Here is a 24,568-nt window from a genome sequence, read left to right as displayed (position 1 = left end):
GCAAACTAAAATTGCAAAGGGTTAAACCTACATTGTGTAGCACCAGTGTCTATCATCTTATCAACTTGGCTATGGCCGTTGCAAGAAACACAACTTCCAAAGCTAAACACTCAATTTTCAGAGGACCCTCTTTTTTTTGAAAATGCTTGAGAAGTGGGTCCTATCATTTGAGTAAGACATTGTTCATGTTTAGAGTTGCATGTTCACCAACTTTCATTCAAATCAGAGACCCAAACATCTGGCATTCTTGTCAGTCAGGAACCTCAACTATGTAAGATTGGGATAGTTGGAAAAACATTCTGCACACCCCCATAGAATCAACACTAAAAACCCAACACAGCAACCATCAGAAAAAATTGGTACTTTTACTCTTTGATGTCATACTGAAACTTTTTCTTGAGATAAATTTTTTATTACAATATATAACCTAACTCATTTTGCTCAGTCTTAAAACTAGTCATTTCATACAGATTTAAACATTATCAAAATTCTATCAATTATTTGAATTGTTAATAAAAATATTACTTTGTTTTAGCAACATCTTTTCCATTATCCTCTTCATTCTCTGCTTCTTTCTGAACTGCTTCTAATTCTATGTTTGATATTTGTTTTAATTCCTTTTTAGATGTTTTCTGAATATCCTAAACATAGTAGAATAATTCATTTTGATTATTTAAATATTACTATTACTACTAATATAATTAGTATCATTATGAATAATTTGATAAATTAAAAATATTATCTATTTGAATCACTGAATTAGTGCAGTTGAGATGATAAATAATGTTCTCATTTTTTTCTTATTTGCCACTGACCACTGAGTAAACAAGAATTTTTTCATGCAGATGTTCCATTATCCATTGTTTTAACTTTTTTACAAAATGCACTTCAGCCAAAAATAAAAACAGCTAAAACAATGGATAATAAAACATCTTTTTGAATGTAAAAACTCTTGTTTACTCAGTGGTCAGTGGCCAGTGGCAAATAAAAAAAAAATGAGATCATTATTTATCTAAAGTGCACTGATTCAGTGCTTCAAATTATTAAATATTGGCGTTTTTTAACTAACTCTATTATAAATTTCTATTGTGGTTATATTTTATGTAATTATAAAATATACTTTATAATGTTGAATTTGTATCTGATCATTTGTATTTCTTGTAATATACAAAAATTCATTTGGAATCAAACGAAGAAATAAACATAAAGCAGTATTTTTGATGTTGGAAGATTGGAACCTTGCAATTTATTTATTTTTTTACATTTTATTATAAAAATGGAATGTAATTTTGTGTCATTTATCTGAATAGTTTAAAGATTAAAAATAAACAAGTACTAAAACTTATTCAAAACAGAAACCTACCAAAATGAAAAAATAATAAATCAGTGCCATGATATTCTGGTTTATGCAGGTTTTACTGTATTTTAATATTAATTTCTGCTATGTTCTTATGCAAGAAAATACAAATCTTCAAGACATTCCACATATCGATTAATCAGTTCTAATTTAGCAGACTAAAAACAACTGCAAACTTTTGATATTCAATCAATCAATCAATCAATCAAATCTTTATTAGCAAAAAGGAATAATTCCCTGTTGCAGAGGGTAATATAATACATAAATTAGACGAGAAATTCACAAAAGTTTTAAATAATTTACAAAAAATTGTTCTAACTTGTACAATTATTTTTACAGTAAAAATCGTATAGACCCACCCTAAACATATACAATAAATACAGTTTTAACTAAAGTATCCTTACAGGAACTACTACATTTCATACAATGTTATTACACATTGGGTTTTATTATCTTAAATTTCTTTGCATTTCCATAATTTTAATAAAGTAATTATACAATTTATAAAGATCTTTTTTGTTAAGGTTGTTTAAAATATTTCTAAAATTGAGAGATGAGCTACAATGAAATATTTGCAAAATATCATGACTTGCAAGTCCTTTGCAATTCTGCAACAAGTGAAGCATTGAAAAATTCTTAGATTTACACCAAAAGCATTCAGTGTTTTAAAAATTAATATATGAGTTACCAATAAATAGTGAATATTTATTGAGTCATAGTTGGGCTATTAATCTTTTCACATTAATGTTTACTGATTTAGTTATATATGGTTATGATGATGGTGTATTTAATATATTTAAGTACCAAGGATAATAAGTTACTTTGACTTAGATTGTCTTGGTCTTTATTTATGGATTGTAAAATTGCAGATCTAACAACAGTGTGTAGCCATATTTTCAATCTTGTATTTTGTTTTTAAACAACAAATCTGACTCTCCAAATGAATTCAAAATTTTATTAAACTTGGTTTCCAAAGCTGTTTGGTTTTCGTCTTTTTACTTTGTTTGATTGTTTCCTGGTGTAAAAAGATTATATTGTTGTTACTGCTGAATTTTAGCCAATAATAAAATTCAATTATACATTTCAGAAAAAAAAAAAAAACCAGATACAATTGATTTCATGGCAAATTTATTATTTTTATTTTATTATAAATTAGTAAATTTATTACTTACTAATTTATATAAATAGTCCAGTTCCCAAACTGGGCTTGCATAATAAATAATTGGATTAATTATTGAATTATATAGTTTCATGTGTATGTACAGATTCAATGTTTTTAAAGTTGAGCATAAGAACAACAGATTATGAATAGTTTGCTTCACCTTACTATTTAACTTGGAAATATGTGCTTTAAAAGTGATATTCCAATTGAATGTGACACCCAAAAAATTAACTTCCTTTACTGTTTGTAGCATAGTCTGTAGTTGTTTGGAGATTGATACATAAAAAGGGTGACAAGCTTAGTAAGTAAGACAAAGTTCCATGAGTCTGGGTATGAGACTACATTATATACTCACTGGCCAATGAATTAGAAACAATCCTTACTTCCTCAGCAGAATTACCAACAATAATACACAAACACCTAATTACTTGCTGAGCTTACTGATATCTTTATTTTCAAACGTTTTCAACCTAATTTTTTATAGGTCATCCTCAGGAAAAACATTTATTCCATTTTCACATTCGAATATATAGCCTTCGAATGCTCGCGATATTAAAACGTTTCGAATTTTCAAAAATTTAAACGGTTTAAATAATAACAGATTAAACCAACTACAAACACATTAAAAACATTACCAATTAACAAACATAAAATAAATAAATAAATAAATAAATATTGTATCAAAAGTAGATTAAACTAGTTAAAGCTGCCCTGTCCTTTCTACAGGTTTTTTAATCCCATTTCTTTTTCTATTACGTATTTCCATGCTGTTGGAAGATTATTTGCGCCTTTTGCATTTAAACATTTGTTTTCCACCTTACTCTTATATATTTCTACTTTTTCCATCCCTAACGCAATCATCGGGGAATGGACTGCCTTTACTATTCTCGCTTCATCCCATTTTACGTTCGCTCCTTCCTCTTGTCCCATGATGGCCAAAATGGTGTTATTGTGCCCTTTTTTTACATCATATTTGTATTCTTTTATACGTGTTGCCAAATTACGTCTAGTTACTCCAATATATTCTTTTGTTAACGCTAATTGCTCATTCTCAAATGGAATCTTATAAACTCCCGCCTTATCCTGCATTCTCATTGCGTCCTTATCATTTCTAAGTAATCTGTATATGCTTGGTGCTCTTTTATAAATCATTTTTGTGCCTTTATATCTACATAACTCTTCTATCACTCCTTCCATTTTTTTGTCGTACGTGAACTTGCTGATCCGATCCTCTCTATTAAATCCTCTGTGTCTATGCTGTTTGTAACTCTTAAGCAATCCTTCTATTACGTTCACTTTATAACCTAACTGCTTTGCCACTTTTTTAATTCTGTCAATCTCCTTAATTTGATCTCGTACATCTGTGCAATATACGTACGCCCTTTTAATAAGCGCTTTAAACGCTGCCATCTTATATTTGAACGGATCATTAGACCACGCCGTTATTTTAAATGAGTGCATTGATTTGGAAAACACAATATACCAAAGAAATCCAGAATGGTTAACACAACTCAAGGTTCTGGTGGGGGTGTTATGGTATGGGGCATGTTCTGTTGGACAGAACTGGTCTGCTGATATTCCTGAAAGGTCGGGTGACAAACAATGAGTACCTGAACATTGTTGCTGATCAAGTTAATCCTGCAATGTTGCATTTTTTTCCTGCATGTGACAGCTCTTTCTTTGATGACAACACAAGAGTCCATCATGAAAGAATTGTTCAGCAGTGGTTCAGTGAGCATGAAGACGACTCTTGTCACCCACACTGGCCACCAGAAGCCCAGATCTTAACCCCCATCAAGAATGTATGGGACATGTTAGAATGACAGATCTGCCAGCAAAGTCCACTTTCATCTAATCTATGTGAACTAAAGAAAAGTCTAGTGAATTCCTGGTGTGCATTGGCACTTCTGTACCTTGTAGAATCTATCCAAATCGAGTAAATGATGTAACCTGAGCGAAAGGTAGACCAATAAAATATTGAACTGCAGTGTTACTATTCATTGGCCAATGAGTGTACATTATAGATTCAGTAATTTTAAGAATTTAGAAATGGGACTCACAATAAATACAAAGAAGACTAAGACAATGTGCATAAGTAAAGATAGGCACACAATAAAGCTGAAATACAAAGAGGAGAACCTAGAACAAGTAAGATAGCTTCTGCTACTTAAGAAAAAGATTTTATTCAAACAATAATTTAACAAAGGAAATTAGAAGCAGAATTTGACAGGCTAAAGACAAGTTTAACCAGTTGAAAAACATTCTGCGTGAAAAGAAACTGAAGCTTCAATTAAGACAAAAATGCTAAAATGCTACATTTGGCCCATTTTGCTTTATGGATGCAAGACACTATGGAAAAATATGGAGAAGAAAATTGAGGCCTTTGAGATGTGGGCAATCAGAAGAACGATGAAGATCAAGTGGACCACTAACGAAACAGTTTTACAGATAGCAGATACAAAAAGAGAATTAATAAATATAAGTAAGAAGAGAAAACTAGCATACTGTGGATACATATTGAGGGGGAAAAATATGAAATCTCCAAACTCACATTAGAAGGCAAAATTGATGGGAAAAGATCAAGGGGAAGAAGACAGGGTTGGATGAATGACCTCAAGGAATGGACGACACTGGATACAGAAAAAATTATTCATAAAAGTCACAAAAGAGAACAGTGGTATTTGCTGGCTGCCAACCTCCCTTAGGAGAAGGAATGGACAGAAGAAAAATTTTGGGCATGGTCACTGCCCAGGGTTGAGTTACTTTAAGCCCTGTTCATAGAATCTTCTAATTCTTTGATTATAAATTTTGAGTAAAAGTGTTCATTGCAGGTGGCAGTACTAGATATAAGTGACAGGATTGATTGAATATCTGGAAAGTGCTGATAAAAATTTTTCCATGTGTCTAAATTTATTACTGGGAGATTATCACTGAGATTTCTGTTGAAGCAGAATTTTCATATTGTAGACCAAAACAATTTACTAGCCTTGCTATTATTAATTAAAGTTGATTCTAAATTTTCATAGTATTTTTCTTTAGATTTGAGCAAGTTATTGTAGATCTGTTTAGTCTTCCTCTATTTAGTAAAGTTTAAATTATTTGAATCTTTCTTAAATAGTTTTAAATTGTGTTGCTATACCACTTTCATATTGTAACAGTCAAAGTTATACCAAGATTTTAAAAATCTATTTTTAGTCTTAATTACATCACTTTCTATTTGTATATAGTCATTCATTGTGTGTACCATGAGTTTGTAAATTTCTTCACTATTAGAATCAGTTACTTCCGGAATATTATTGAATCATTTTTCAACTTCAGCTGAGTATCTTGAAATATTGAAGTTTTATCCTTTGGTATTTGTTATACAGTTTATTTATTTTTTTCTACAAAAACAATAAGAGTTTTGCCACCATAGGAAAGTGATCAGATGCATCAAAGATTGTTGTAATAAATTCCATACAATGGTCCAACAGAAATTCTGAACATATGGTAAAGTCAATTGTGGATTTTCCATTGTTCTATACAGGTATATTCAGCAGGATAATCAGACTTCATACTTCATACATCCATTTAGGATATACATTTTATGGTAAATTATTATCTCTATTAAGTTTACGCCCAGTCTATTGACATGTTTGTCTTTTGATTGTCAGATAGTTTGAATTAAGATATTAGGACCACTATACCAGGAGTCCATCATATCAGCAATTTGTGAATTGAAGTCCCCCAATAGGAGGGTATATGGTGTAATATGTTACCATATTATTTTGAAAATTTTTTTTAATTTTTCTAAGCAATCAGGAGGAATATAAGCAACAATCACTATCATAAAATTATTGTTTACGTTATCAAGTATGGGTTTATTCATTGAAATTAGTAATAATATGAAGTTATCCATTTCTTTGATTTAAAGTATTTTACAAAGATGCTTTTTTATTACAATACATAGACTGCCACTTGGATGACCTGAGCCTAATGGTTAATGTGCTGGTACTATTTCTATTATAAAACTTTAAAGAAATTTGATTTGTAGAACAATTCAAAGGGAGGTTATTCATGTTTCAGTTATGCCAATAATGTCTGATTTGAATTTTAGTTAAAGGGAATTAAACAATAATATTTTATTTTTAAACCTTGGCTATTCCAGTTCATTATAGAAAGCAATTGGTTCTTTATAGTAACTTTTTCTTCATGAGATTTTTTTTGGTTTGTTATACATCAGCTTGTCAATTTCATTGGCAAAGAAAATGGTAAAAAGTTATCCACATAAACTAATTTTCCTGTGCCAATACTATATGTTAGTCTATCTCAGCCTATTAAGAAAAACTCATTAAGTAGTTTTATTTGTTCATTTTGTTTTTTATTTCATTATATGTTGGGGATGAATGTTTTCGTCTTTCTCTTAAAGCCTTTGTAAGGTCTGATAAAATCTGCATGTTCTGCCAATCTTCAAGCAAATTTTGTTGTTTCTTTTTTATAAAGGTAGTAATAACTTGATCCCAGATCTAATTATTTTTAAGTGTTAATCTCATAACTGGGTTAATTGAATTATATCTAAAATGTCTTCCTGTGACACAAATTGTAAGTCCAGTATTAATTTTATAAAATTATAAATTTCTAGTTTTGAGATGATTTTTGAAGTAGGATAGTTGTGCAATATTATATTATGATGAACTAAAGCATCTATTTTGAATTGCATTGTCCTTTTTCCATTTTTAAGTCATCAATTTGTTGTTTCAGACTATTGATTCGTCCTTCCATTTTTTGATACTGTTCTTTAGTTTCACAAATGCTATTATGAATCAGATCAAGACCATCTTTTATGGAAATCATTTGATTAGATAGTCTTTCATTGGAGATATTTATTAAATCTGAGATTCTGTTCGATAAAACTGTTATTTAAGTGTCTGATGAATTGCTTGGGTTGGTTAGTGAAATAGACCATAATATGTTTGACTCATCTGGGAATTTCTGTGGACTGTGATACTATGTCCATATGAGGATCAGTAACAGCTAAGGATGACTCCTGTGAGCCTTTATCCACATGCAAATTAAAATCTGTTATGAGTTTGTTATTAGTTGTAATTGATTGGTCTTTTCTGATGCCCAGTTTAGTGCAGTTTGGTGGTGGTCTTCCACGCTTTACCAGTGAATGTTGCATTTTAGACAGAATTAGATTTTTCTCCAAAGGACAATAAGTTATATTAAGTTCTATTCACTTTTTTACAATTTAGGATAATTAAAAATTACAAGTTCACAAATTTCTTGCATGTCGTTAAAGTGCAGAAAAAAGTCACTCAGCAATCAAGACATGCCCCCCAAAATTTTGATATTTAGAAATAGAGTTTTCAATTAGTAAAAAGATGAACAAATCAAATTTTGTAAGTGGCATTTTAAATTTTATGTTTCTCAAAAGTTTGATTTATTAATCAAATAATAATGAATAACCTTAAACCAAATTTTCATTATATTCTAGCCTATTAATTTTTGTTTAATTGTTGTTAAATTCTAATAAATTCAAAGCATTTATTTTGAAATAATGCTTAACTAATGAAATAATTGCTCTATCTAATTAGCACAAATTACAAACATTTAAAACTTACATTTTTCAGTTTCTTATCCATTTTTTCATTGTCTATTTTTTCATTACCTTTTCCTTTTCCTTAAAAGATAAAATTAAAACATTACATAAATTATTATTATTTAAATAGGAAAATATGAAGAAAATATTGTTAAATTAAATTACATCATCCCATGATAAACCTGGTTTAATGCTTATGTTGTAAATTACTCAATCAAATATACCTTAATCTCTCAGAGATCTGGAGCAACCTTATTATTAAACATGTTCAAAAATATATTTATTAGACAATATTTTCACTATTATAAAAGAAAACAGTTTATATCCTTTATTATGGTTACAACTTAAAGTCTAATTAATTTTTTATTTACTAAAATGACACATTTATTTCTTGCTAATGTCTTAATATTGAACATTAATATAACTATTGTAAATTTTATTTTTATATGCTGAAAAATTTTAATAAATATGTAAATTCAGACTAAACATAAATAAATAGCATTTATTATTATTCATAATTAAAGAATTGTTTACTAGCTGACTCATTTCCTGTGTACAGTGATACTTCTTCGTATCTGATGATAAAACAACAGACAAAACTTTTTAAACTTGGAAGAGAATCTCTCATGGTGACTCACACAGTAGATGCCAGCTACAGTGAATGAAACATTGCACTTGCCAAAGATGATCAAAGTCTGAAGATGAAAGAAATTTCTGTGATATTTGAACTTTCAAAAACAACAGTTCTTCAAATTCTTCTTAAACATTTTTTAATAAACAAGGTCAGTGCACACTGGCTGCCTAAAATTCTTTCAACAATTCAGAAGCAATAGCGGGCTAACTGCATTCAACAGTTTTTGGAACTCTGAGAAGAGAACATCGTAGTAGTTCTGCAGTCCATCGTCATTGGGGATGAGACTGATGATCCTCTGTCCAAAAATGAATCAACAGAATTGTGCTGTACATGGGAATCTCCCCAAAGAAGACAAAACGTTGCAGTCAACAAAGAAGGTTTTGGCAATGATTTCTAAAATAATGGTATTTTATTGAGCAACTTCAGAGAGAGAAATTCTACAATGAATGTCAAATACTATGCCAACCTGATGGTAAAATTCCAGGATACCATAAAAGAGAAGTTCCATCAAACTTCAACCACTGGACAGTTCTGACTTGGTCTCAAGTGACTACTATTTGTTCTTGAAATCAAAGTCTATTTTTTTGTAGACCAAAGTTTAACAGCGATGAAGAGTCTACACAGCTGTTTTTGAAAAAATGTGTTTATAACTTCACCACATTATTATTATTATTATTATTATTATTACTGTATATTATGAATGATTCACTGTATTTATTAATTAGAAAAAGAAATGTCACCAAATTCTACTTTCAAACACAACTCTTGATCTACAACGAAGTCTGATAAACTGGCTTCGTATGATCGTCTTGGCATAACAAAATTTTCTCTTCATATAGAGCTACATCTTGTCCTGTTAGACTACTAGAATAGCCCACCAAAAAAAAATCTTTTGTAACTTTATCCATGATAATAGAACTGCAGTATTTTTGTATGTTTAAACTAAAAAAGGCATCAAACAACAGACCACATGCAAGCTAAGCAAGCAAAAGCTACCACAAAAATGGCAAAGGGGCAAAGCAAATGTGTTTTTTATTATGTGACATGCGACCTTGAAACCTCTCTTCTCTGGAATTGTCTCTCATCTTCGAGAGACAATGTCTATGTCACAAGCTAGTCACTCATTGGCTAATCATTTGTTTACATCAAAAGATTATCGCATCTCTCCAAATGCAATCTTGGACAACTTTTCTCTTGAGGATTCTCTTGTCTCCCAGAGATGAGCATATATTCTTTTTACAACTTGCGTTTTGTCTGTAGACTCGATTTCGTTACATCCAATATGGACAACTAGATGCTACTCACCTTATACAACCATATTAAGGTATGTTCTCTATCTCAGAAAAGAATATTTTGAGATAGAGATAACACTTTTGAATTTTTTTTAAGCAACTACTCAGAAGCATCATTGACTCCATCTTTTTTAAACAATTCTACATCAATTACTGAACTATTAAATATGCTGTTAATCTTATCTGTTACTTCCATCTATCCATCCATCTCTCTAAGTATTTTTCAAAATATTACTGCCAATATCTAATTTCTTAACTAAGTATACATGCTTTTCTAACTAACTTAGGTTATTAAAATTTCTATTTGTTCTATAAAATTCTATTCTCTTAGAATGTTACTCGTGACTTTACAATCTGTAAAAACATATCTCTGTCAAAATTATGTGCGCTGTTTGAACTGTATGCTTTCCTTATCAGGTGAAGAAAATAAATTTTATTTTTAAAAAATACCAATTGCATTCTATTTTTCTTAAACTTTGAAGAAATTCAGTTAAATAAGAATACTGTAAATTATATCAACATTAAAATTTCCTTAACCTATGAATTTATTTTAATAGTGAAACTTAATAAAGTAATATTTGTTGAATTTGAAAAATTAGATAAAATATTTAAAAAAATAATATCATTAAAAATTTTTTAAGCTTGTAAAATCTTTTAAAAAATTAAATTCAAACAACTTACTATATGCTACTTCTGGTGATGAACTTTTTCTGGAATGTTTTTTGTGTTTCTTTTTATGTCTTTTCTGAGAACTACTGATGTCTGAATCTGATCTTTCAGACTGTCTCTTCTGTAACTTCTCTGAGTGCTTTTTACTTGAACGACTTCTTGGAAGAGACAGATCACTGTCTGAATCTGATCTTTCAAACTGTTTCTTTCGTGATTTTTCTGAATGCTTTTTACTCGAACGATTTCTTATAAGAGACACATCATGGTCTGAATCTGATTTTTCGTACTGTTTTCTTCGTGACTTCTCTGAATGCTTTTTACTTGACCGATTTCTCGAAAGAGACAGATCACTGTCTGAATCTGATCTTTCAAACTGTTTCTTTCGTGACTTATTTGAATGCTTTTTACTTGAACGACTTCTTGGAAGAGACTGATCACTCTCTGTTTCAGAATTCCTTCCTATATAAAATTATACCTTTTAATTTAACCCTACGTGAGTCGAACGGGTCTGACAGACCCGGCGCGAACTTTAGTTAAAATTTTTTAATATTGAATATTTTCCAAAAAATCTGAAAAAATTAATATTCTTCTAACTTTCTAACCCGATTAACATGCTGTTAAATTTTTTTGAATAGCAACGCTCATTTTTGAGAAAAAAAATACTTTGGGTCTGTCAGACCCATGCGACTCATGATGGGGGTAAAAAAAGACCGTTTAATTTGTCGCCGTTGCCGATAGCGAGTGTCGCAATAACTTTATTGCGTTTAAGTTGTCGCGCGGTGTTTATTAAATCCTATCATATCGTTATTTATTTGTATATTTATATTTTTGTTTTTTTTGTTATAATATTGTTTTTAAAGGTAATGTCTAATTACTTTTTAATTATTTTAATTATTTTTTATTTTTATCATATAATTTTTATTTATCACTTTTATAATTAATTTATGATTATTCCTCGTATATTAGGCGATGCAAGTTGGCTTTTTTCACTTTTACTAAGTAATCAGAAACTTGTGAAAACATTCTAGCTATAAAATTCCGGGAAATATCCTGCCCCTCGGAAATGATCTTGGTAATCGAATTTACACAATCGCTATAAATTGTTTTGTTTTAATCGTGTTATGATCTATAAATTGCTAATTAAATGTTTGACAGTGTTCAGATGAGTAAATATTAAGGAATTAGATATAAGGAAAATAATTACAACTACGCGACAATCATATCGCATAGCTATAATTATTTTATAATCTAATAATCCAGATTAATCTGATAAAAAAACTTTTAATTATAATCTGCTTTTATTATTTATTCATTTTCCATCGCGGCACAACGAAACAAACCTAAAAAATTAGCCCGATCTACATAACAAGTAATTATGAATGAAATCACTGCGTTTGATCGCGTAGTGACTGTTTTGTCGCGCGATACACAAAGCGCGACAAAAAAACTCAAAACTAAATTATGCTAATACAAATTGTGAAAATTATAAAATTTTTGATCATTGCATTTTGATAACATTCAGATATTGATATGGATGCTTTTTTAAAGTTTTATTATGTGAATATTTTATATTATAAAAAAAACAAATTACAGAATCGACAACATGTCATAAATTGCCGAATTTTTGATGGTCCTCTCATTATTTTTTCGATTGATTCATTTCGTGCAGAGAAAACATTTATATCTAAACTATCAACAAAGAACTTTGATGGATTGAATAATATTTTGACCGATGCCAATTTTTGTATTAGGTGATCGAGTTAAGCCACGACACACGACTATATCACATTAAAAATTAAAAATAAAATTAATGTTTAAAAATCTAACAAAACTATCTGTTAAATCTTAAAGATGACATTCTGATGAGTAAAACAAAATAAAACAGTTGTCAATTAGTCGATTTAAAACCCAGAAAAAAGCATTTTTTAATAGAGCCATAAAAAAATTAATGTTTATTGACTCTCACAGTAGGGGGTAACGCGAGGTCTATTAAAAAAATTTTTAGCAGTAGTACTGAATTTCTACTGACTTCACATGAATAAGTGATCTTTCTTCCCCATTTGCAAACAAACCCGATGATTATCGGTGAAACGTTAGATAACTTACAGCGAGTTGAAATTTGATACGTTTATTATTTTGTTTTTTTTTTTCATCAAATTACGTAAAAATAAATATTGAAAAGACAATTTCGTCAATACAGAAGTAATTTATACTACTAGATAGAAAACAAAGCGTAGAATTTAACGGAAAAATTGTAGTTCTTCTACGCGATAGAAAAAATTTATTAATTTCAAAATAAAAATGACGGGTCTGACAGACCCACGCGACCTAAGTAAGAGAACGATTCCTAGAGACTCACGCAGGGTTAATAAAAACCAATTCTAATTATATTAAATATTGCAAAGAAGTTTGTTCTTATTTTTAACTTACTTTTACTCCTTAAAGGTGATAAATCATCATCTGAATAGTTTGTTTTCGTTTTGTTTTGATTTGGACGAGGCGGGCTCTGGTCACTATCTGTATCAAATCTTTGTTTTCTTTGCAAATTTTCAGAATTTTGTTGAATTTCTGTAGGTCTTGGAGGAGATAAGTCACTATCTGAATCTAATCGTTTACGTGGCACATTTTCTACATTAAAATAAATAATATTAATAATGAAATATTTATGAAAATGAAAATTTACAAATAAAAATTTTGAAATGAAATATAATGTATATTACATTACAGTAACATACTATAAGACATTAGGTACCATATTTTATCTAAATTAATAATTATAATTTAAATAATTTATTAAATAATTTAGAATCATCTGGAAGAAAAGAACTAGACCTGGGTGGGGCTTGAACCCACAATCTCCACTTGCCATGCATGCACTTGCTAGTTGCACCACTGGAACTTGAGCAAGCCTTCACTTCCGGATGTATTTAAATTTAGATATAACTTTATGCATTTAATTAATCACAGTGCCAGCTGGAAACAACTTTTACCCAGTAAGGTGTGTGTGTGTGTGTGTGTGTGTGTGTGTATACATATACACCTCATTGGGTAAAACATTAGCTAGCTGAGTGCCATTGTGTAGAAATGTATTTAAACCATGGGCATAGGAATCATCACAGCACTAGCTGGGATGACTCCTATGCCATGGTTTAGCAAAGGCCTGCTTGGGTTCCAGGTGGCACAATTGGCAAGCAGAGGTTGCAGGTTCAAGCCCAACCAGGGCCAGTTCTTTTCTTCTAGATGATTCTAAATTATTTAATAAATTATTTAAATTATAATTATTCATTTAGATAAAAAAGAAATGGTACCTAACATCTACATCTAGTAGCAAATTACTTAGTATTAATTATTAAAAATAGCAGATTTATAGCCCAAGTATTTAAGATGATCATTTGGCTAAGTAACATACTATATTATATTATAACATTTAAATTCAACTATCTTATTGGATATAATTTCAGATTTATTGTTATTTGATTTGTTGTTATTGATTTATTGTTTAAACATCTAAATACCAATTCTAATCATATAACTGAAATCTCAGAAAATTATTCTTTTTTACAAGAAATGCATGAAACCTCATTGCTGCACAATGGAATAAAAAATTTCATTGTGCTGTTCAAATATTTAAAAAATATAATCAGATAAAGTTTAATTCAAATTTTTGAATTTTGCTTGAATTTATTTAGTTGTGTAGTTTAATTGTAATAGTTTATAATGTTATAAACTATTACAACTAAACTATACAATTAAATAAATTCAAGCAAAATTCAAAAATATCCAAAGTGGACAAAAGCTTCTTGTCCATAATTTATAAATAATTATGGACAAGGAGCAATTATCAAAATTTTACAGCTTTTTTTCAGCAACAATTTTTAATGTTTTCAGATTTGAGTTATGGGAATTTTAGTAATTTTCAATACTAAAACAAAATTCTAAATCCTTTAAAAATTAGTTTTCTTTTATTTGAATTCAACTAAAATATAATGCAAATAATGCAATAGTAAAGATTTAACCTATGATAATGTACAATAATTCCCATTAAAAATATCCCATTCAAAATATGTAACATGTTGAAATTATTTAGTCCTGTAATTATTTTCACATTATACTATATCTATCTAGCATTCTTGTGCATTTTCAATCTTATAATTATAGCAGATTTATTACTTGTATTTACAAAACTTTGCCGTTTGACATAATAAAATCAATAAATCCTTTTCATATATTTTCTCAATTAGTAAATTTAAACTATTTAATTCCTTTGAAAAATGTTCTTGAACAAATTCTTATACAGTAGGCTATGTTGGAATAAATGAGCATTTTTTATCTAAAAAATCAAAATGTTACAATAAATGTGGCTGACATAGCATGCACATGTTCATACCATGTCAAGATTTTCCCACTTTCATTACAGTATTAGTCACTGTCTTTATTATAGTTTGTAAAGTTGAAATATCTGTTTATTTGTGTCTTTACCCATAAAAATATATTTTTTAATTCTTTGTGTTGAAACCGTGCCCTCCTTTATATTATATTTTAAGACACTATGAAGTGTTGACACTAAACTTTTTCACATCCACTTTATTTTCTTATGTACTTTATAGTCTTTAAACTAATTGTTCCAAGTGTCAATATGCATTTCAGGTTGGTTTCCCTCATCTGTTGGTTGATACACATTCTCCACAATGATTTTTATTGTATTGTTACTGTACATAAAACCAAAACACCACTGTGTACTGTAAACCAGTTAAAAATTCCTAAAACTCTATATAATTTTTATCTAAATAACTACTTGCAGAGTTTCATTTTCTACCTTGGATACAGTACCTACAATATTACAGTAGATCATAAAATGAGTAAACAACAAAAACTGCAGGTTGACAAAATCAACTTTAATCAAAGTAAGTGCCACAGTTGTTAAGGCATTTGTCCCATCTTTCCACCAGGCAGTTAATGCTGCATTTGAAGAAGCTGGTGAGCTGCTATGACAGCCAGTTCTCCACTGCATTCTTCACCTCATCATCTGTCTGAAACTGGTGCCCCTTCAAACCTCTCTTTAATGGATAAAAAACATTACAATCACAGAGGCTGAGGTTGGGGCTGTATGAGTCAATTCTGTTCAATGAGATCATCAACCATTTAAACAATTCCAAAATTCCCAGTCACTGCTGAAGGCAGACTGGAGCAAGGGTTATCCTTCATCGACTGATGGCCACCTGCAAACTTCCTACACCAGTTGAAAATTGTGGCTCATGAAAAGCTGTCTGCTTCATAAACCTCTTTCATTCTCTGAAAAATGGTGGCTAGTTTTTCACCTTCTGCTGCCAAAAACTGTATTATGGCTCACTGGGTACATCTGGAGAAGTCTATGTTGTCAGTTTGATCACCTGTGGCTCAAACCAAAACCTGTAATGAAGCGTTGCACTCCGATTATGGTTCAACATGCACCGCAGCTTTTTTATATGCAGTGTTGCCAACAAAAAATAAATCTACTTACTTTATGATCAACTCTAAATATTTCACATAACATTGGACAGCAGCCATATATTGCTTAACACAAGTTTAGCACCCTGCAAACCAGAAGTACAAACTGTACTTCCACATTAAGTAATTTGCATATATGCTGTAAAGTACATAAGAAAATAAAGTGAATGTGAAAAACTCTAGTGTCTGGTATCAACACTTCATTGTCTCAAAATATATTATATTTTTAAAATTATTCAGCTATATAATTTTAACAATGAGCCAGCAAAATAAAATGAGAAAACTAATTAACTTAGGACATTAAGAAAGAAATAAATTGCAAGTGAAGAAAGTGGAAGAAGTGTAGGAGACACGAGTGCTGAATATGGTACAGCTAAATCAATACAATTTTAAGAAACACGGAATAAATGGTTATGAAGGGAATCTCTAGATTAAGCAGTTCACATTGTAATATCATGGAACAGATGGAAATCACATGTATAGTGTGTAAAAGTTAAATTAATTTTACATTATTTTTACACTTGGATTTTGTAATATATTTTTCTTGTTTAAATGGTTACATTAGATGGTAACTTTGCTCTAAGCCATGGACTTGAAATGGATTAGACCTAAATACATATATTTCAATGTATGCTAAAATAAATGAGATTCTAGAACCAATTATGTTCATTTTAGCTACCCCACTGTAACTTTATATAAATGTTGCATCTTTATAATTCATACATACTGATTCAAACTACTTAAGTAAATAAGAACACTGGTAAAAGCAAAAATATATCAATGAATTATTTGAAACAAAATAATTCATTGAGTAAATTATCAGTAAATAAGATACTTAGATAAAGCTGCTTTGGACTTTAATATTAAAGTTGTTGATAATTCTCCATATACAGAGAGAGTTTATCTTCATACATCTTGCCAAATATTTAAAATGAAAATATTTACACAGGATTTTTGCTTTTAAAAATATCATGATTCTTAATAAATTCTTCACACACAATTCTCTGAAATAAAAAAAATTTTATGAAATAATGTTAAGATTAAATATAAAAGTATAGTAAAAATAATTAATTACCTGTAGAATCTCCCAATGTTTTCCATCTTGCTTTTCTTGTTTCATCAATAATTGCTACAATCTGAGGTGCTTCTTCTCCAATTTCTTCCTCTTCTGAATCATGGGCCAATGATTTTACATTAATATCATCATCAATAATTTTAATCCTATCAACAGATTTTTAAAATTTTATATGAAGCAATTGAAATATTTAAATGATTATTTTAAATATATAACAACATTACTAAATTTCAATGTATATAATTAAAAATATTATGTTACCTGAAAAATTATTTTGTTTTCTTAAAAAATAAAAAATTGAAGATTTCCTTTTTCTAGGCATGTTTTAAAATGCACAATATTAAAAAATAAACAAACAACTAAATGCAAATTAGCACTTAAATAAAAATTTCTACATTAAAAATAATGAATCTGCATCTCTGTTATTTAAAGATGCATAAAAATTCTGGGTACTGAAAGAATTCATCATTCATTATCTAGAATATGGAAATTATTCAATTTTATTATTATTTCAAGTAAAAAATAGTAATGCCAACAGAGTATTAATATTTTTCTTATAATTGTTAAATTATTAAAATTCTGTTATTAATCCATAACCATAAAGCTAAATGGTTTTGAAAAAAAACAATTTTTATTATTCATGAACAAATTCTATATAATCCATGTACAAAAGTATATATTTATTAATAAATATCCTAAACTTTATAAAATATTAATAAATCAGAAGAAAAATCAGAAAGCTTTTTGTTACACAATCAAAATTAAGAAAGCAAATTCCCTGATTTTTCCTAACTTTTTGACAATTTTTAACAAATTCTCTAACATTCCATGACTTTTTCTGAACACTAATGAAAATCCCTGACTTCCCAGGTGAGAGGGAACCCTGAATATAAGATGGCACAATCTAAAAAGATCTCTAATGAAATCAAAAACTTTTCTTTTTTAAAATAAAAAATAAGGAAATTTTTTCAAAAAAAATATGCATTCACTGAGAAATCATCAATCTATTTTGGTTTTCTTTTTATATTACATACCATATTACTACATAACCATTTATACACATACTACAGTATATATTGTGTACATTATCAATGAGTTTAAAAAATGAACAGAATAAGCATTGAAAATCATGTCACAGTTCATATTGTGCTATGTAACTTCTAAAACCATTGAGTACAACTTCAATTTAATTCCTCTGTAATTCCCACATTCCTGTTCATCTACTTTTCCTTTAAAAATTAGCACAAGAATACTTTTCCTCCATTCATCCAGTATTCTCTCCTGCTGCCATAGCTTTTTCATAAAATCCCATACAATACCAGCATCTCTTTGCCTAAATATCTCAATACTTCTACTGAGATTTGATCAGCTCATACTGCTTTCCCAGTCTTCATTTTTCTGTGCCCTTCCTTCTTGCTTATATCTCCTACCACTCCTTCATTTGACTCTCCATCCATTGAGTAGTTCCCTAAGTTTTTCATCTTTCCTTTATCTTTTGATCTTGTAACATTTCTCCTTTCCCATCTTTTACCAATATGAAATCCTTTGTTGCCTTGTCTCTCATTTTTGAAATTCTCATTAACTGTCTTATCTTCATTTTTTCTTTCTAGTTCCTAATAGTCCTTCCTAGTTCTTTTCTACTACCTTTGTCGTTGCCACAGCACTTTTTGCCTTTTTGCTTGCTTATATGCTTCTTTATCTTCTGTGTTATATGTCCTTTCCCATTTTTTCTTTGCTTTCTTTTTTTTTTATTGCATTTACACCTCATTTCATCATCATGTCTCCTTTCCGTAAGGCAGCCCTTTTCTTGATGCTTTCCCCAGCACCTCTTTTCCAACTTTCCTTATAATGCAACTATTAAACTCCCACTATTCATGCACATCTTCTAGTAGCTTTATTCCTCTAAGCATTTTATTCTAATCTCCAACCTCAGGTCTCCCTCTTTCAATCTCCATCACTTTATCCTTTGTCCTTTCTACTTTGGATATCTTTAGATTTTGTCAGTTTTTATCACACAATCAACTACTACCAATCTGTGTTGTACAGCTAAAACTTTCTTCATTTATTGTGTTGTACAGCTGCACTTGCTATTCATCATTTTCTTAAAATATTTCCTGCAACATATCAAATAGTCAAGCTGACTTATCCTGTCTCTACTCTTGTATGTTATAAGCTAATTTTCACCTATTTTTTTTTTTTTTTGAAGTGAGTACTGACTATTGCCAGGTCAAATGCTACTATGCATTCTACTATCCTATCTCCATTTCTCTTGCCTATACTCCATACACTCTTCTTTTCCCTCTTTTACAACTTTTCACTTGTCCATTTCACCTCCATGATCAAACTCTTGCTCTCCAGTATTTCCATTACCACTTTATCCAATCCAGTCCAGAAGTTATTCTTTTCTTCTCTGCATCCTATTTCAGTGCATAAACACATACTATTGTGACTAAACTTCTTCCTATCTCTAGCTTGCTGTTCATAATCCTGTCACTTCTAGTTACTTCACAAACACTATGTCTACCTTGTCAACCACAGTACCAATTCTATTCCTCCTCTCATCCATTTCACTAGAGAACAGTCTATAGTCATCACCCAGCTCTCTTGCTTCACCTCCTTTCCACCTTGTTTTTTGCAAGCATATGATCCTCACCCTTCTTCATTGCACAAGTCCTATATTTCTCTGCTCTTTCCAATTATTAACCTACTGTTTAATGTTCCTATTCTTACTTTAAACATCCTCTTTTCCTTTTGTTGGACTAACTTCTTTATCCAATTTGGTAGTCCAAGCTCATTTCCACAGCTTTTGGTGATATGACCGAATATTGCCTGCAGGGTAAGTCCTAGCATTGCTATTATCCACTATTCCATTTGTTTTTGGGATATAAATTTTACAGGCAAATACTTTTCCTGACACCAACCCTCACCATTTACCCAGGCTGGCACCTAATGGTTTGCTTCCTCAGTGGCTGGTTTTTAATGTTGTTGACACAACAATTTCTAATTTATAGTTTTAATTTATTTTTAAAGAAATTTATTCTGATTTTAAAAACTTGCTTTATATCAATTTGTGTTCTTTTGCATTCAGTCTGTTATAGAATTGCAAAATATTAAAAATTTATCTACATTAAAACATTTTAAATTATATCTTTAAATATTAAAATTCACAGAAGCAATCACAAAACCTTGTGTCTTCTTTTAACGTCCTTTTCGCACTCAGGAAACAACTGTCTTTACGGCGGAGTCGACCTTCTTTTGTAGGCTACTCTTCCGCCTCAATATGTAAAACACGGTTCAAAAGAATTACAAAGAGCACAAGGTTTTGTGATTGCTTCTGTGAATTTTAATATTTAAAGTATGAATTCTGTCCTGGCATGTTTTAATTATAATTTTAATTATAATTATATATTTTTTGTAAATTAAATTTAATGATTGTGCCGAAAGCCTTGGGGATATTTTTAACCGTGTTTTACATATTGAGGCGGAAGAGTAGCCTACAAAAGAAGGTCGACTCCGCCGTAAAGACAGTTGTTTCCCGAGTGCGAAAAGGACGTTAAAAGAAGACACAAGGTTTTGTGATTGCTTCTGTGAATTTTAATATTTAAAGTATGAATTCTGTCTTGGCATGTTTTAATTGATAATATTAATAAATTTATCTACATTAAAACATTTTAAATTATGTTTTCTTCTTTAACTTCTTGTTCGATATTCTAATCTTCAACATTCCTCAGGTTACAAACCTGAGAATAGTCAAACCTCGGGTTACTAATGCCCGTGTTTATGAATAATTCAGTTTACAAGCAAAATTTTGAACACCTATATTTGCCCCCAGTTGTCAAACAAGCTACTAGCAACTGGCCACAGATTAGAGCAGCATTTCTCAACCTGGGGGTTGCGGTGATATTAAAGGAAGGGGGGGAGGGTCACAAAACAATAATAAAATCATTTTATGAGAAAAAATCATTTATTATAAACTTATAAACATTTTACTTACAATAAATACACATGTAAAGAAAAGAAATTAATGTGATGGTTGCATTTGTTTTTCATTTAAAATTTTCTCCATACGTGGATCTACGTTAGAAACCACAAAAGCAAATTGTTTTCGAGTGATAAAAAACGATTCCTGTATTTAGTTTTTAGCGCAACCATAGACGAAAAACCCTTTTCACAGAGATAAGACATGGCAAAAAGGATTAATATTTTCAATGCTTCTGTGACTAAATTTCCATATTCATGTTGATGAGCAAGCCAAAACGTATTTAAATCTTCAGATGTAAATTGCAATTGTAGCATTTCAATGAGCTGATCATGAATCCCAACAGATAACTTAGCAGCGGCAACAACATTTTCACTAAACGGATTCAGTACCCATCTCTTCGAGAAATCATTTTTATCCTCCAGGATACTCCATCAACTGAGTTTTTAGCTCCTTGGGGAGGGGGGGTCACAAAATATTAACTTTATTTATATTTACTATTTGGGGTCGAGGAGGTAAGAAGGTTGAGAATCACTGCCTTAAGCAAATGTCAGTAGCAGAAGATCGCATCCAAAATGCCTCATTTTGCTTTTGCACTCCTTTCAAAATCTGGATCATTCGCTACAATTTGATCAATCATTTCAGTTATCGTTACCAAACTTTTGTTAGGGAAATCTGTAGGGAAATTCTCTGGGTTCTTCATTTTCAGAATCACTTATTTCCAGTTCTATATGAATTCCTTGTTCTGCCAGTTCTTGAAGGTCATCATTGGTAAGGCTCTCACCAAAAACATGCAGTAACTCCTCAATATCCTGCTCGTCTGCATCTCCTAATCCTGCTGTATCAATAGGCTCTTCTCGTTGAGAATTCTTGGATATTTTCAGCTATAACTTCTACACACATGCATTTATCAGTTAGTTCTTGCCAAGTGACAAAAATATTGCCTATGGCATCCATGATGTTATATTTTTTCCAAAATTGCACAAAACAAACATAGATTTAAGGGAAGTTCAGCGCTACGATAAATTGCCACCATTTTCTGATTGGTTTGTGTTCATAAATAATTGTATTATATATGAATCGATGAAATGCCATGGTAATTTGAATCAGTGTAAATTTTGAGCTGTTTTAGGCTTCGAGCAAACCACATTATATCAAATCAGCATTACACGAGGCAGTGTTAAGTGGAGTCTTACTGTTTATGTATTATAATATTAATATTTATTAATACTAGGTAGCCAGCTAATTAAAAGTAAAAATAATAATTAAATAATTAAATAATTAAATAATAATTAAAACTGGCCTTTACGTCAAAACTATAATTAAAAATAAAATCAAAATTAATTAAAATTAAAATCAAATTGATTGAAACATAATATTATATTATATTGCATGTGTAGACATTTTTATGCGTGAAATACAGCTAAAAAAAGTAAGCCTTATTTTTTTAAGGCTTTGTTTTGGAGATCGGAAAGAAATTAATCCATTTTATATTGTTCCTTATGGGAAAATTTATTTTGGTTTGAGAACAAAATCGGTTTACGAACAACTTTTAGGAACAAATTAAGTTCAAAAACCAAGGTTTGACTAATTTTCCTGAGAAAGATGGTAATGCACAATCAAAAATGTTTGCTTTTATATGTTGTGTCAATTAAAATGTGTTTTAACACTGAAAGACAGTTTTAGACACAAAGATATTTATTTTGTTAGAACTGAAATAACTTTTATACATACACATATGTAAACAATTGACCAATAGTAACTTTTTTGAGAATTTGTAATACTTTTTATTGGATATTTGGTAAGATTGAACCAATCTTAACCTGGGACCTTAACAGGGTTGTAAACCATGCCCTTAGGAGCAAAAAACTCAAAGGAACCATACTTCTACATGCAACCCTTTGTAAGATTTAGCCCCCTGAAAGTAGCTTTCTTCTGGATGCAATTGGGAATTATGCTGCCCACTCCACTAAGCCTATTGCATGTTTAACAGATAGCCAAGCATAAAGGTCAGCTATCTGTCAAATATGCAATAGTCATTCTAATTACATTTATCAATAAAGAATAAAGAAAAGTCCAACTTGCAACCCTTCTCAACATATTTGCTTCCAACTGTTAAACTCTAATGGTGGCAATTCTGGTCACAATCTTGTTGCAGACATCACGTTTGCTATTTGACCAGTGCCTATCACAAATAAATGCATTAACTTCTGACCGAAAACCGTTTTTACCTCAAACCAGTTCTACTCCACAAACAGTCAAATGGGCTACTCAAAGCCAGCATAGTCACATGGGCTAGATAGTTAGATGACATTCTTAGTGGCACACACAGCATAACTCCTGATCACACCTCAAAAGTAGGCCAATTCTGAAAGGCTATACCTTGCAAAGGGTCACACGTAGAGGTACGGTTCCTATGACTTTTTTCTCCTACAGATATGGTCTACAGCTCTGTTAAAGTCCTAACTATCTCGCTCAGAGCTCGAGTTGAGCCTTTTTTGTGACTGAAACTTATCTGCTTATGGTCCCAAATAAAACCTGTGGAATATAATAGAAATACTCCATTGAAAAACTGCAAAATTTACAGTTAGCCGCTTATGGTTCTGTACTCCACGATATATTTATTACATTCATTTTCTATAATAATAATGGTATAAAAATTATATTGAACTTTCTAAACGATACAATTTAAACGATACAAACCTCGGATTGACCACAGCCGGCTTCTTTACTTTAATTTTCTTCTTTTTCTTTTTCGGTTCTTCATTTAAATACTTTTTAAGATATTCCTTTTTGTTCTCCATTACATAAAATATCCAGAAAAGTAAGTATTCAAATACTTAGTATAAACAATAATCACTAATATCCAATACTAAGAAAACAACAGTTCCGTTTAAAAAGTAAAGGCCAGATGGCGCCCGCTATTTGAGTTAAACTGTTGCCAGATACTACAAAATTATAAAAAAAAACGTTCTCAAATTTATTTATTGAGGAAAATATTTATTTCATCTGATTTGTTTATGTCTATACGGTTTTTAAAATCTGTCAAAACTGAACTTAAAATATTAAAGATATTTCGAACTGCGCGACATTTTTTTTCTATAGGCTATCTTGTTATCTGCTGATATTAATTCGTGAATTTTAAACGGATTAATTTTCAAAATTGGATTAAATTATGTTATATTATTATGGGCGCGTTTGGAAATTCTAAATGGTGTCACCGATAACTGCTGACAATTACCGGAGCGTTTAGAAAATGTAACCTGAATAACCAACCGCGATGACGGCCGGATGGCCGAGCGGTAAAGGTGGCAGCCTACCGCTCTGGGGGA

At 30.3% G+C, this 24,568-nt stretch overlaps 1 protein-coding gene across 1 annotated transcript in view; it reads right to left on the bottom strand.

Annotated features, from left to right (window-relative positions):
• Positions 1-24,157, bottom strand: part of LOC136976798 (BUD13 homolog) — a 39,859-nt gene extending 15,702 nt beyond the window's left edge. The window contains exons 1-6 of the mRNA XM_067272168.1: positions 23,940-24,157; positions 17,258-17,403; positions 13,126-13,323; positions 10,708-11,154; positions 8,123-8,181; positions 526-641 (exon numbers count right to left, since the gene is read on the bottom strand). Coding sequence (XP_067128269.1) covers positions 526-641; positions 8,123-8,181; positions 10,708-11,154; positions 13,126-13,323; positions 17,258-17,403; positions 23,940-24,040 — 1,067 coding nt within the window. The 5' untranslated portion in view covers positions 24,041-24,157. The remainder of the gene's footprint in view (positions 1-525; positions 642-8,122; positions 8,182-10,707; positions 11,155-13,125; positions 13,324-17,257; positions 17,404-23,939) is intronic.
• Between the last annotated feature and the right edge of the window lie 411 nt (positions 24,158-24,568).

This window comes from Centruroides vittatus, unplaced genomic scaffold, assembly GCF_030686945.1.
Source record: "Centruroides vittatus isolate TY-2023 unplaced genomic scaffold, ASM3068694v2 contig_425, whole genome shotgun sequence".
NCBI lineage: Eukaryota > Metazoa > Arthropoda > Arachnida > Scorpiones > Buthidae > Centruroides > Centruroides vittatus.
Note: the sequence above shows the minus strand (reverse complement) of the source record. Positions and strands in the feature narration are given on the sequence as shown.